Below are 16,270 nucleotides of genomic sequence, written 5' to 3'. Positions count from 1 at the left end.
AACACTATATGCCCAGAAATTGTAAGTAAGATTGTAAGTAAGTAAGTAAGTAAGTAAGTAAGTAAGTAGTAAGTAAGTAAGTAAGTAAGTAAGTAAGTAAGTAAGTAAGTACGGTAATTAATTAATTAATTAATTAAGTAAGTAAGTAAGTAAGTAAGTAAGTAGGGGAAAGTGGTAATTCAGTCCCTTTTTTGTATTTTCTAATATTTCTACTATTTGAAAAGGTATGTTTCTAATTGTAGTTATCTATGCTAAATTATACTGCAAAAAGTAGAAACATGAGGCTATCGTTTGCACACTAACACTTTATTAATGAAGATGCAGGGCCGGAATTGCCCCATGAGTTGGGTGTAATTCCGGCCCATATATACTAGTTGAAAGCAAAATATTAAAAAATAATTACTGAATTAATTGTGTTATCTACTAGGTCTACACTATTGAAATAAGTTTATGAAAGGCTAAAAACGTATGTCCATTTGTCCAGATAGTATATAGATATAAGCCTAGTCAATGGCGGGTCATTCACGTCTGATGGAATGTCAATGTCACTGCAACCCATCAGAATTAGTGTTATCATATTGTACCACAAGCCTCTTCATCTAACATACCGTAACCCACATAGACAAAAGTAGGCCTATATTATTCTGGGACCGGAATTACCCCAGACCATGAAGTCAAATTAATGACATTGGGCTAATTGAATTACTTAAATTTCATGAAAATCATTTTACATAATATGATAGTCATAAAGGTTGTATATATCAATGAATATAAAGAAAAACCAAATATAATGTGGGTGGTGGGTACAACATTCATATGTGATGGCTAATCTTGTTCTGGCAGGCTAAATATGTTTAGCCCTCCATGTTTTAGCTAAGCAGTGTTTTGTTTGCTGTATATTATGGAGGTCATAGACTACCATTTCACATAGATTTAAGTCAATATATAAACATTAGACAATGGAGTTGTATTGGATTACAAGCATCTGGGCTGGAATTACACCATGGCACTGGCGTAACGGCTATGAGCTCTTACTGGCTAAGCCAGAAGCCCCGAAGCCTCAAGGGGCCACCAGCAAATTCAAATAATATATATTTTTTCTTTGTTTTTTTCACAAACAAACAAGGCCCAAGGCCTTTTACCATGCCAAAGTCTGCGAGTGATTGGGGAATTTTTATTATCATCGCTATAGCCAGACTATATATTGATAAAAACGCATTAAACTTTATATTTAAAAAAAACAACATTAAGACCAATAAACACGTGAAACAAGAAATTAAACCATGAGCAAAAGCATTGACCATGAGTATGATACATGTCTTTGTCCATAAATATTTTTTAAAATTTTAATTGGCTCGTTTTGTTTGGAGTATTTATTGTAATAGGCCTGTGTTTATTAGTGATATCTAAGTTAAAATTAAGCATGCTTTTCTTGGGTCAAATCACGATACATAAAGTTAGAATTCGAATGTGTAAAAAAGGCATTAAAATACGTCATAGAACGCTAAAAACGCCCAGACCCACAAGGGCCCCGGCTCCCAGCGTCTGGGGGCCCATAAGGGACCCTGCCCAGGGTCCTCTGACCCCTTCGTTACGCCACTGTCCCAGGGAGACAATACATTTCAATTTAACCAAAAGCTTTCGTTCACAAATGCTATGAACTTTTCTTTATGACTCTCTCGGAGATTATAAATTCTTGATTTTGATTGGCTCTCCTAAACACCCCTAAAAGGTGCTAAGTGGCTTGTCGCTCTCATTCGAAAATTTACTTATAATAAACCTAAAAATCTTTAATCTCTCTGTTTTTCAATTTCATATGTTTTTATTATGTGAATATTCATCATTACTATTAGGCCTTTTAAACCTTTTTATGTGCGACTATTAATCATGGTATGCCTACAGTAATTATAAAAAAATCTATACAAAAAAGAAAATTATAAGACAGTGCCATGCCGACCACCTAGAAGTGCCATAATCATAAGTGTCCTTACGATCAGCCCCCATCCATATGTGAAAGTCCCTGGGCCCTCTATTTCAAATTCCTGGATCCCTATATAAAACATTTACCTGAACATGTTGTCACAATATAATAGTCACGATATAAGGTTTGATGTTTTGTATGGCAGTAGGCCTCGCATGCATTGACTTCGGAGTTTAGTGAGGTGAGAGTGCTGGGTTTGTTTATATCTGACTGTGCGTTAAAACCCTGTAAGTTACTTGAACATTTTGGACCAATTATGTTTTATTAACACAAAAACAATCAATCACTTATTCATGAGTGGTTTAATCTTCGATCATGAACCCGACATGAATCTTGATATGGGACGATGGGATTTCACCACCTGTTAAGCTTTATTGATGGCCAATTATTTATCATTAAGTACTTTGTAGGCCTACTGGTGGAGTTGGTTAAGTACCTCTGCTGGATTTAATTTTTTAGCACGACACCAGTTTCAATATGGATTTAAAAAAAATATATATTATAAGAGAATACATTCCTCTTCCCATTTCACCTCCTCAACCTCATCGAGACGTCACCGTTTACAATAAACTAAAATAACCAACTGTTGCTCGTCTATTTTTCAGTTAGTAGAGGAATATAATTTATAAAGATTAGAACGATATTTTACACTTATTTCAGCGACTATATAATAACTTCAGCAGAGGCGGCCGCTATAACTGAATTGGGTGGAGGAAAGCTTGGGGGCGCTATTTATTTATATCTTTCTTGGAGGTAGTGACTCGAGGGGGTAGATTAGAGAGGCCTATTTAACTTTGTTCATAAGAAAGCAGCTTTTTGATTTTGTAGTTAAAATGTCATTTCTTTGTCAAAAACAATGTTATCTAAAAAAGGTAAGTTTCTGAATTTTGTGGATTAGTCATGTGAATTAGTCATGTGAATACATTAGTCATGTGAATACTCGGCACTAGGCTAGGCCTACCTAGGCGTAGGCCTTAGTTAGGCAGTGCCGAGTAGGCTAGGCCTAGCTAGCCTAACCTAAGCCTAGGTAGGCCTTGGCCTAGCCTAGGGGCCTAGGCCCCCTAGACCTACATCGTAGCCTAGGACTAGGCCTAGATGGAGCAAAACCCTGCAAGTTACTTGAACATTTTGGACCAATTATGTTTTATTAACACAAAAACAATCAATCACTTATTCATGAGTGGTTTAATCTTCGATCATGAACCCGACATGAATCTTGATATGGGACGATGGGATTTCACCACCTGTTAAGCTTTATTGATGGCCAATTATTTATCATTAAGTACTTTGTAGGCCTACTGGTGGAGTTGGTTAAGTACCTCTGCTGGATTTAATTTTTTAGCACGACACCAGTTTCAATATGGATTTAAAAAAAATATATATTATAAGAGAATACATTCCTCTTCCCATTTCACCTCCTCAACCTCATCGAGACGTCACCGTTTACAATAAACTAAAATAACCAACTGTTGCTCGTCTATTTTTCAGTTAGTAGAGGAATATAATTTATAAAGATTAGAACGATATTTTACACTTATTTCAGCGACTATATAATAACTTCAGCAGAGGCGGCCGCTATAACTGAATTGGGTGGAGAAAAGCTTGGGGGCGCTATTTATTTATATCTTTCTTGGAGGTAGTGACTCGAGGGGGTAGATTAGAGGCCTATTTAACTTTGTTCATAAGAAAGCAGCTTTTTGATTTTGTAGTTAAAATGTCATTTCTTTGTCAAAAACAATGTTATCTAAAAAAGGTAAGTTTCTGAATTTTGTGGATTAGTCATGTGAATTAGTCATGTGAATACATTAGTCATGTGAATACTCGGCACTAGGCCTACCTAGGCGTAGGCCTTAGGCAGTGCCGAGTAGGCTAGGCCTAGCTAGCCTAACCTAAGCCTAGGTAGGCCTTGGCCTAGCCTAGGGGCATAGGCCCCCTAGACCTACATCGTAGCCTAGGACTAGGCCTAGATGGAGCAGGCTTAGGGCTAACTAGCGTTGTAGGCCATCTGCCTTAGTTAGTTGACCAAAACAAGACCACCTCATACATGGTGTTGATGTACTGTATTTATAGGGGCCTAGCTATGCCTAACCTAGTCCTAGGCCTAGTCCTAGTCTAGGGGCTAGGCTATATTTCTGAAAAGCATGATCCCCGTATTATGAATGCCAGTCAAGTCGCCCCCTTGTAAAGTCGCCCCTTACAAAGTCGCCCGCTACAAAGTCGCCCCCTTGTCAAGTCGCCCCTAACCAAGTCTCCCCCTAGCAAAGTCGCCCCCTAACCAATTCGCCCCCTTGACTAATATTGAATATTATTATTAACTAATCTTTGAAACTGTTACTTAGAACTTATTTAGGCCTAGGAGAGAGCTATGATGTCCGATTCGGTTGTGCACTTGTTCGGCCGTCAGATATTCAATGCCCAAATAAGGGTTATTGTATGGAACACCGAGTAGTGTACATGTAATCAATGCGTGAATTAGATATCATAGTGCCATGTTGGCCGCAGGTACGTTAGGGGGTATACCGTGGAGGGTAATCATCCGTAATAAAATCGAATTTCTGGAATAAAGAGTATAGGCCTAAATAAAAATGTATTGTTTGTTTTTACTTCTACTTAGGAGAACACAATACCGTTTAAATATGTAATTTAGTACATTATTGTTAAGATTGATTGTTTTATGGAGTAGTTTTAATAGCATAATTTTTAGTTAAGAAGTGTTTTACAGCTATAGTTAAACTTATCAAGAAAGTTGATTTGTATATTGGAATTAAGTATATAATATAATTAATTAATCCCGCATTATAATTATACTGTATATGTACAATTAAACAAGCGTACCTATTGCAAGACGATTATACGTTCTAGATAAAAGTGACTAATTGGTTACTGTATTTAAATAATTAATTAATAATTAAATCTACTGTAGGCATGAATGGAAATAAATTGCTTTAAATAGGTATCAAGTTGCCAGTAATAAGTTGCCTAGTAACAATTAATTCAGTGGGAAACGTTCCCACAAGTAGGGTCCAATGATACTCATGGGAGAATAAAGACACAAAGTTTTGTATGCGGCCAATTCAAGAATGTTATTGGAGATGAAGTCTTTGTACACCGCCAATTAAGGAATGTTATCGTAGACAAGGAAAGAATGTCAATGCTGATAATAAAATAATAAAATCCTTTGGTTTGATTATCAACATATAAATTTGTTTTGTTTCAAATAGATAAACCAAAATATATTATGAATCTTAAAATATTATTATTTTTACACAAACCTAATAAAATCCACTGTTCGTTTGTTTGTTTCAAATAGATAAAACGAAATATATGTTAAAACATTTATTAACTTACACAAACCTAATAAAACCCACTGATTTTTTTCGCAAACTAATCGCAGTAATAATGCCATTGAATTGCTTAAAATCACATTAAATAATTTTTAGCATAAAGACCTGATAATACAACACGATTATCAACATATAATTGCATATTTAATGTACATTCGTTTGTTTTAAATGGATAAAACGAAATAGGCTTATATGCCATCGAAATCATTAATTATTAACTTACATGGGACTTACACAAACTTAATCAAATCCACTGTTGTTTTGGCAAACTAATGGCAGCATAATAATGCCCGGATTTCCTTAAAACTATTACCGTAATTATTTGGCAACATAGAAGACTAACAAAAACACGAAATAATGGATACTGTAGCACCAATAAATCCACTGTTCGTTTGTTTGTTTCAAATAGATAAAACGAAATATATGTTAAAACATTTATTAACTTACACAAACCTAATAAAATCCACTGATTTTTTCGCAAACTAATCGCAGTAATAATGCCATTGAATTGCTTAAAATCACATTAAAGAATTTTTAGCATAAAGACCTGATAATGCAACACGATTATCAACATATAATTGCATATTTAATGTACATTCGTTTGTTTTAAATGGATAAAACGAAATAGGCTTATATGCCATCGAAATCATTAATTATTAACTTACATGGGACTTACACAAACTTAATCAAATCCACTGTTGTTTTGGCAAACTAATGGCAGCATAATAATGCCCGGATTTCCTTAAAACCATTACCGTAATTATTTGGCAACATAGAAGACTAACAAAAACACGAAATAATGGATACTGTAGCACCAATAGATTAACCACACACACACACACTCACACACACACACACATACGTACAGCATGCATAGCTTTGCGCCTACTTGGCGTTCCATACAAATATATCCCGGCCGAACCGGTCCTACACCACCGGCCTAGCTAGCTCTCTCCTAGGCATAGATACTGTAAGTTCTAAATAAGTTTCAAAGGTTAGTTAATTATAATAATATTCAATATTAGTCAAGGGGGCGACTTGGTTAGGGGGTGACTTTGCTAGGGGGCGACTTGACGGGGGCGACTTGGTTAGGGGGACGACTTGACAAGGGGGCGACTTTGTAGGGGACGACTTTGTAAGGGGCGACTTTACAAGGGGTCGACTTGACTGGATCCCCCGTATTATAGGTATGTTTAAATACGCCTTTGCCACGAATTGGTAGACATCTTGAAGTGATGACAAACGTTGCGAATCAGCGGTGCATAACCAACAGTAATAAGTTCAGTAGCATAGTATTTTCATGTTGTTACTGTTCTAGGTACCAATAATATACAGATTTCTCTTATTATAATAAAGTACAAGTTATGTTTTATAAAGAAATATAGCATAGTAAATCGTGTTTTTAACACAGAAAACTCTCATATGGTAACTAAAACAATGCTAGTTCAGAGTATTACTAGTACTACTGCACTGTAATGCATAGACCTATTTTAATACACTACTTAGATAGGCTTTTCTTTTACCATCTTGATTTCAGAGGTCAAAAACATTTTTTTTCAATCATATAGTAGTGTAGACTAATCTTATAAGAACATTTTGCTGAAAATGTTTTTGGATACGATGCCCTGTTATGGAGTTATGATTTTTTAAATAACATGATGTCAGAAAATCAGCCCAAAAACTTATCTTACTTCTGTTGGTTACGCACCGCTGATTCGCAATGTTTGTCATTACTTCAACATGTCTACCGATTCATGGAATAAGCCTATTCAAGATGCTTGCAGTACATCACGACGATAGGCCCTTTGCTTAGGCGTACATCTGAAAAGGAATGATTAAATAAAAAAAAAAGAAAAGAAATGAAGGACCATTGATTTTCCACTAGAATAGGGCTTTAGTGCACACATTCTAAATTTTTGCTTTTCCCTGACCAAAACCAACCCAACCCCGGGCTGCATTTTAACTTGTGATATACTGTCTCTTTTTAGTGCAAGACAGTTGTCACTAGCTGCACTCCTGCAAAATGTTTGGTAGATAAAAAAGAGAACAAATGCATCGATGGCTTTGAAGTAATCTTAGAAGATACAGTATTATTTCCTGAAGGCGGTGGCCAGGTAAGTAATTTAAATAATTTAGTGAAGTTTACAAAATGTGAGCAGTTTGCAATCCATATTTCATTTCATTTTAACAAATCAAGGATTCTGTTTTAATAGAAAAACCATTTTGTGACCAGCACAATGCAAAATATCAGGATTTACGTTAGATAAAAATTATCTAATTAATTTTTTTTAGGATTTACAAAATTCTTGCTTGACTTTGATAAAATCGTAGTGTTTTTATTTTATTCTTATTTGGTTTTTAGGATACCATTTATCATCAGACACAAAACTCATTATTTACAGTAATCATAATATTTGATTATATGGATATTTATTCAGACAATTTTTTTTTTTCATTTTAGCCAGACGACAGAGGAAAAGTATCCTTTTTGTGTAAATAATTTTATTATTTAAATTCTGTACAATAGTTTGTCCATATTTAGTGACACATGTATGAACACAAAAGTACATTAAATTATGATGTGTGAAAAGCATGACAAAAATATTGTATGGATCTTAGACTACATTTTTTTAAATTATAAAATTACTTTTCAAATATGGTTTGTGAATGGAGAACCCCTAGACCGCTTATCAAATGCAGCATCAATAATACAAATTCAAACCGTGTTTCTGATACCTTGATGCAGTGTCCTTATTCTTACACACCTATTCGATCGATTAGGTAATGCCCCTTTAGACACAAGCTGTAATTGCAGGGTAAAGAGGCTTTTGACAATTAGTGACCATAATCACCATCTTGGCACCAAAGTTCCTAAACCACTATTCAGATTAATGGAACTGATGTTTTAAAAGTGTGGCGGAAAGGTGCACATGCTATTCATTTTGTAATGGCTGAACAGAATGTCGGCCAGGAAGTTGAAGTGGAGGTTGACTGGCAAAGACGCTTTGACAACATGCAGCAACACTCAGGTGGGCATCCAATTTGCCATAGATTGGATTGGATTTTATTTGGGTGTGAACACCAAGATTAATCCATAAAGGTCCAAAGACTTATTCCTTCTGGTGTGGTTATTGGACAGTACACCTGGGGAGACAATGCCCTGCTCTTTTCTGCATTAAGAGTGTACTGTGTTCTTTAACATGCACATGGGATATATTAGGCCGAAAGCCAAGAATTGCCAAGCAGTGAACTTAGTCACTATTCAAAGTAGCATATCCCTTCACAAGATAAACACAAGATGCTCTACATAAACTGAGTCGCATTATGAGGCTTACAGAGTGGAGTTGTTTTGGTCATGAGAAAAAATCCTGTTATACCGTGACAGGAATTGAACCCAGGACCCTGGGATTGGAAGGCAGGCATCTTCACCACCAAGCTATTCAACTCCACTCAACATAGTGGAGGCGAGTTGAGTGGACGAGCTGTAAGGCAAGGGCGCTGTTAACTACAGCCTTAACATCGGCGCTGGTTTGTTCTTGCCCAGGGTTTGGTTGCTAGAAACAAGTCTTTTTGGATAATAAATTTAGAGAGCAGCTTAGCTCAGTCGGCTAATCTGGTGGTAGCCACTGTGTGTGCGCTGAACCGTGGAGATCCCTAGGTCCCTGGTTCAATTCCCATCGCTGCCTCTCCTTGTGTTTCAGGCCTGAAATACAAGTTACAATAGCGCACCGTCTTTCGGATGAGACGTTTAAGCCATTGGTCCAGTGTGCATTTATGGCCCATGTGTACGTTAAAGAACGCAGTACATTCTTCGGAAAAGAGTAGGGGATTGTCTCCTGGTGTACTGCCCAATCACCACCAGAAGGACCCCACTGGAAATAAGTCTTCTTCTAGACTTTCGTGGGTTATCCTTAGTGTTTACACCGAATAAATCCAATTCAATCCAAATTAAAATGGATGTCTAGTGCACACCTCTGGCTCTTGTGCACTTTGAAGAACCCATTGCATCTTTCAAAAGCGGGGAGTTACCCCGATGCTATGGTTCATTTCAGCCCCTGTCATTTTGGAACGATGTGAACATGTAGCTACTATAAGCACCTCTTTATGGTCGCTAGGTAGTAACAGACCACGCCCATACGCAATTAAGCACAATGATGCTGCGAGTTATTGGTTATTCCCCTACCTTTAACTTTATAGTATGGGACAAACTGCTTGAACATCTCTTCCAAAAGATGGTGCATTTTTTGATACTCGAATTCAGATGAAATTAAACCGGGTGATAAAGTTTAACGATGGATTTCCATGGTTCAGCACACACACAGTGGCTACCGCCAGCGAGCCGACTGAGCTATGCTGCTCTATCTACGGTATCAAATATTATGTGACAATAATAATTTTCCTTTAAGTTGTCTTGCATATAGCATCAGTTTTTTTTTTTATTGGTAGGCCAACATCTAATAACTGCAATAGCCGAGAGTTTGTATTCCTGGCCTACAACATCTTGGTTAGTATTCATTTTATTTTTATTTTTTCACACTAATGACAATCTACCATAGCATGAACTGATATGTAGCTTTATTATTAAGTGGTTTGTTTTTCAGTATAGTATAGCTTTTTAATGGTAAATATGTTTTTTAAAACATTTTTTAATAGGCCTATTACCTTTTTGCAATCATCAGAATGTTTTAATGATTTACAATTTGATCAAACATGTGGTTGCATCATTAGCGATTACTTATTAACACAAGGCCTACAGCAAGTTGTGTGTTTCTTTTTCCCATACAGATATAGCCGACTTTCACATTACTTTCGTTGGGTGATGTGGTCTATGGATATACAGTACATTGGCCTTAAAATTAATTTATTTTTTAATATCGCATTAGAAGACGCTTCTGTAATTTCAATAATAGTGATGCTACATAAACATATGCTATCACTGTAAAGACATTCAGTTCCATCCATTTTGATTCGTCAATGTTCAATAGGTCTTCTGCGACTTGTCTAATGACAGTGACTGACCTAATTACTTGTTTAAATTTCAACAGAAATAGAAACTGTTTCCAAAAAAAATAGAGGTCGGGTTGCCAAAGTAGGTCAGATGGAACATAGGTTCAGCATAATAAAAAGTTAGAATACCAGTGGTTCTACAGTAGATGGCATAAAAAGCAAAACATGATGTATAGATATATAAAGGTTAGTTTAGGGCAATAAAATAGATTTCCAAAATTTTGAAATTCCAGCATGTTTTGGCCATTATATGTGAAGATGGTTTTGTGACAAGTGACTGGGTTGGCTTATCTTTGCCTCATATTTTGTTTTTTATTGATTTATTAATTTTTTTTATTTTCATGGATTTACTGACTGGTATTTTTGTGATACTCTGCAAGCTATAAAAAAAACCATATTGACCTTTTATGTAATTTTATCATAGGGATCTTGGTGAGAAAGTTTCAACTATTGAATTAGATACTGTTAAAATAACTGATGACCAGCTACTTGCGATTGAGTCAGCTGTCAATGAACAGATTCGCAATGCTGTTCCTGTAAAGGTGCGGCTCCTGGAATCTGGATCAGACGAAATGGAAACGGTATAAAATGCTTTCCTTTCAATCTCCACCATCATTTGTTGTTCATTTAAAATACAGTAATATGATTGCTAATGGATAAACAGAGCTTTGAACTAAAGTTAATATATAAAAATACTGTGCAAATTTTAGTCCATAAAGATTATTGTCGGTAGAAAAAATTTTTTCAAAGTATTGAATTGCTCATTTGAATAGACCAAGTAGGCCTATGGCATGAAAATCAGGGGCTGATTCATAGGGGTGTGGGGGAGGTTAGTTGCCCGCGACCTCCTGCCATCTATAGAGCCAAAGACATACAATTTCGTACCTTGGCCCAAACCATACTGGGACTGATGTGATCCAGCCACTCAATCTATAAAATTTCTCTCAAGGCGCCCTGTTTTTGGGATTCCTGAATCCGCCACTGAACGTCCAATCACATTCACACCCAAATAGAAATAAGACTTTTCACTAATTAACAATTCTTATTATTTATTTGCCACTTTAAGGGTCTATGAATTTAATCAAACATTATTATTGTGGTTATTGGTAAGGAATACATTTTGTCATTCCAATTTTTAACTGAATGCTAATAAGAAATACAATAATGTAGAGAATCCAAATAATTATTGCATTATATTGTTCAATTGGATTAACTCATACATTTGTTACATTAGATAAGAATCTTGTTCAACATAGAACATTACTGACATATGCTATCTGACTGCTAACTGAACTTTGGACAAGTAGAAATAATTTTTGCTGAATGCTAATAACATTAAAATACACCTATTAGGTAAACCCAATATTGAATTTCCGGCCATCTAGAGGTTCAGACAATACTTATTAGATAAATTTCTTGATGAACATGGAAAATTACAGTCATATCTAACTTTAAGCTGTACTTCAGACAGGTAGTGATAATTAAAAGTATAAATAATACCTGAGTGATTATGATAATACAGTTATTTGTAAGTACCCCTATTTATTTGAATATATCAAAGATTATAATTATTTTCAAGCATCCAGGATCCTTTAACAATCTTATTTTGAGTTGCATTAATCGCTTCTAAAAATATACTACATAATACAATGATCAGTATACTGTATAATAATACAAAATAATAAAAAGCCAAAGCCTTTAGAGATTAGTTGAGATGTCTATTAAGACAATATTTCATGTATACAGTAAACCTCTTCAGGTGGAATAAATTTCAGTTGAAGAAGTGTAACTGTGTACATTGTTACTGTTTTAATAAATATCGTACTCTAAAAGTGCTACTATTGCATAGGTCATACAGTAAGAGGTCATATGAATAGATATTAAGGAGGTATACATAGGCTGTATGGATAGTAACACATTTCATAAAACAGTTCATAATATTGTATACATTACTTAAGGAACAATGCTGAGTTTCTTTCATCCATGTACATTAAAATACATTGATTGTATTCAATTATTTTTAGTATGTAAATGAAACAATTTTACCTTGATAGATACGATCACGTGGCCTACCAGATGACCATGTTGGTCCGGTAAGAGTTGTTGAAATTCAAGGCATAGATTCTAACATGTGTTGTGGAACTCATGTCTCAAATCTAAGCCATCTCCAGGTGAGTCTTGTAGTATGTGTTAACAACATAAATCAGTTTTTATATAGATTTCAGGTCAGTGCCTGTAAGTCATAAGTATTAAGATTAATCTAACAGTGCATTAAAGGGTAGAAGAGCATTTAACCCATTTCCATGCAAGTCTTGCAGTAAATTAAATCTATATTGAAATCATTCTTGCAGTTATTTACGCTATATCTAAGTCAGTCTTGAAATATTTTAAAATCATATCAAGATTAGTCTATACACATTGTTAAAAGACACACATTTCTCTCAAAAATCATTTAAGCCATTTCCAGTAAGTCTTGCAGAAAATTATAATTCAGATTCATATCAATCTTGCAGCGCATTTAAGCCACATGTTTGTCTTAATTCATTTTAAAACTACATACATGTTAGTATAAATTTTATTAAATATATTTAGGTCATATCCAGGCTTTTTAGCACATTCAAGTTCTATCCAGGTCAGTCTTTTAGTACATTAAAGCCATATCCAGGTATAGTGTATCTAAGATCATAACCAGCAATAGTAATATCCAGGTACATCTAAATACATTTTTCAACTGGTTTTATTCTAGTCAATAAAGTTATTGGGGTTAACTAAAGCTAAAAAAGGCAAATCCAATGTTGTGTTTGTTGCTGGCAATCGTGTTTTGAGGTACCTCGGATCATGCTATCAAACAGAAAAGGCGATGACCAAACTACTTAAGTAAGTAGCATTGTTATTCCCTTAACCATTTTCATGAATTTTAAAGAAAAACTGTTTTGGGCAAGTATAATCTTTGTAATACAAATCATGAGGAAGATATAAAGCACTTTTTATACTTGCCCTGCTCTTTTAGGCATCAAATAGATTGGAAGAGTTGTCTAAACTACGAAATTTTTATGACATTTACAACCAGTTTTATGTAAATTTCAAATACTGTACAGTATACTTTTTCTTTATAGAGAGCAGCTTAGCTCAGTCGGCTAATCTGGTGGTAGCCGCTGTGTGTGCGCTGAACCGTGGAGATCTCTAGGTCCCCGGTTCAATTCCCATCGCTGCCTCTCCTTGTGTTTCAGCTAGAGGGCTGAAATATTGACAATAGCGCACCATCTTTCGGATGAGACGTTTAAGTCGTTGGTCCCGTGTGCATTATGGCCCATGTGCATGTTAAAGAACGCAATACACTCTTCGGAAAAGAGTAGGGGATTGTCTCCCAGTGTACTGCCCAATCACCACCAGAAGGACCCCACTGGAAATAAGTCTTCTTCTAGACTTTCGTGGGCTATCCTTGGTGTTTACACCGAATATATCCAATCCAATCCAATTAAATGCCTAAACATTTTTACCACCATTCAAAGCCTATAGGTTGATTTAAACAAATTGACAGTGTGGACACATCTTCCCTAATAATTACGACACACTGGATGATTATTTTGTATTTTTTTTTTTAGGTGTACCCCTGTGGAGCAGACTTCTGCTGTTGAAAAGGTTCAGAAAAATCTTAAAGAAGTCTGTAAGGTAAGTTTCCAGCTTTATTATTATATAATCTCACTTTATTAATTTAAATTTATTAAAAATTAAACACATACATAGAATTTAATTGGTCTGAAGATAATGACTGTCGGTACAATCTTTGTAATACAAATCATGAGGAAGATATAAAACACTTCTTTATACTTGCTCTGCTCTTCTAAGTATTAAATAGATTAGAAGAGTTGTCTAAACTTAAACATGCTTTACTAAATTCTAATATCATTTACAACCAATTTTTAGAAGCAGATATTAATACCAAATTACATTATTACTTATAAAGCTTACATTGTGTCTGATAGACAGTGGCACAATTAACACAACATATCTAAATGTCAAGTACTGTATAATTTTTTTTAAATGCTTAGACATTTTTACCACTATTCAAAGCTATAAGGTGATTTAAACAAATGTTATTGTGTAGTTTATATTTTAAAATTGATTGAAATCAATGGCCTTTATGACCTGGTGAATGAGATCTTTGACCTCTTAGTAATAAAGATAATACTGCATCACTTTTGAGTTTGGGGCTATGCATCCAATAAATATCTACCATAAACTTGTCTCTTTTTAGGTGTCTAACCGACTTCTAAAGATGGTTGCTGTTATGCGAGCACAAATTTACGTAGAGAACAAGGATAGAGATCCAGTGTTTGTACAACATGAGAAAGACGGCGATTCAGAGTTCCTCAATATATTAGCAAAGGCAGTAGGGGACAAGGTAGGAACAATTGCATTTTATTAGACCTACAATTTCTCAATTCAGGAGTGCAATTGCAGGTATTTTAAAGCAGCAAACCAGGTAATTTATTGCAGATTTCCTCAAGAAAAAACTCACAGGATCAACAATGTAAACAGTTTTTCCATGTATTTCTTGGGGAGAGTAGTTTTATGGAATGATAACACACAGATATCCAAGGTTAAATGCACACATATTCAACCAACTGTGCTATGTTACACTTATTATTATGATAATAACTTTATTTGTGAAAACAGTATTTTATAACAGCATCACACAGTCTGTGGTACAGTTATTTTATTTATTTATTTTTTTATATTACTATAATATGATGTATATAGTTGTCTGGTAACAATAAAATTATATTGATAATACTCTCTTATTATTTTTATTATAACTAATTATGTCCTAATTATATGTTTTTAATTACAGGCTCGTTTTATGTTTCTAACTGGAGGAGATGAGAAACGTGCTGGTTTATATCTTCTGATTGGACCACCAGAGGCCATAGCAAGCCTTGCACCAAAGTAAGATAATTAAACGTAACGTATACATAAATCCCTATTTAAGCATTGTTTGTACTGTAATGTAGGTTTTCCCATGTTTATCCTAAATTGGGGATGTACTGAATAAACGCCAACATTATATAAACTATATAAATACATTTGTTTATTTTACACAGGGTGTCTGAATTATTAGACGGAAAAGGTGTACTCAAGAACGGGTGGTTCCAAGGAAAAGCAAACAAAATGGCTGGCAGGTCTCAAGCAGAACTCCTACTCAGGAAATACATAACAGATCATGAATTATAAGTTTAATGAAGATTGTTTAAGATTCCTGCAATTTAGAAATTCTTTGGGACAGAGACTGGTATTGTGTATGTACTGTACTCAGAATGAAATCTGCCTAATGGTTTATAAGTCAATACAAATTCCAGATATTTTTAATAAACCTTGAAGAAACCAAAAAAAAAAAAATTATAATGCAAAGAGAATCAATGTTTTATTTCTAGTTTTCTGTTGTAAAATAAAAGTAGCCTTATTTAAATTACAGATGCTAAAGATTAGTGTTTTTGGTTAAACTTGTACAAGGGATAAATTATTCTTGGTATAATAATAGATATTATATTGTTGGATTAAACAAAAATTCAGTAATCAATTTTACTTAGCTTTTAGACAGTTTATTTTAAAATAGTATATTTAAATACTTTATTTTGACTTGAAATTTTAGTATCTGCTAATTGTCACATTTTTATCATCTTTATTTACCCCATTTTATAATACTGTACTTAATTATTGAAGATTAGAACCCAATATAAAAAAAAACATCCATGACAAAGGAATATTCTAAATGGATTCCATGGTTAGGAAATAGACAGAGAAAGTAAGGTCGAGAATGAAGTCTTCTGAATTTATGGAGATAAGATTGATGGCAAAGGCAATGACAGGGAACGTTGGTGTTGACTTGGGAAGTCTTTCATCCTGGAGTGGCCAGATTATGGATGATTATTCTACA

The 16,270-nt window shown here is 34.6% G+C and overlaps 1 protein-coding gene across 2 annotated transcripts; it reads left to right on the top strand.

The window, feature by feature from the left end:
• The first annotated feature begins 2,765 nt into the window (after positions 1 to 2,765).
• LOC117108013 (alanyl-tRNA editing protein Aarsd1-A-like) lies at positions 2,766 to 16,082 on the top strand. 2 transcript variants are annotated; one of them, XM_033249848.1, is made up of 12 exons: positions 2,766 to 2,853; positions 7,314 to 7,439; positions 7,787 to 7,804; positions 8,213 to 8,354; positions 9,772 to 9,829; positions 10,757 to 10,913; positions 12,387 to 12,503; positions 13,079 to 13,209; positions 13,938 to 14,004; positions 14,591 to 14,737; positions 15,188 to 15,282; positions 15,438 to 16,082. In XM_033249848.1, exons 1-12 carry the CDS (start codon positions 2,815 to 2,817, stop codon positions 15,565 to 15,567), a joined length of 1,227 nt encoding a protein of 408 aa, XP_033105739.1. In that variant the 5' UTR covers positions 2,766 to 2,814; the 3' UTR covers positions 15,568 to 16,082. The 2 variants fall into 2 exon arrangements, with proteins under 2 accessions (XP_033105739.1, XP_033105738.1); XM_033249847.1 differs by lacking the exon at positions 2,766 to 2,853 and adding an exon at positions 3,610 to 3,734.
• Positions 16,083 to 16,270: the final 188 nt, after the last annotated feature.

This window comes from Anneissia japonica, unplaced genomic scaffold (genome assembly GCF_011630105.1).
Source record: "Anneissia japonica isolate Jap-2015-1 unplaced genomic scaffold, ASM1163010v1 scaffold287960_len3192837_cov198, whole genome shotgun sequence".
NCBI lineage: Eukaryota > Metazoa > Echinodermata > Crinoidea > Comatulida > Comatulidae > Anneissia > Anneissia japonica.
The sequence above is the reverse complement of the archived record's forward strand: the minus strand, read 5'-3'. Positions and strand labels throughout refer to the sequence as shown.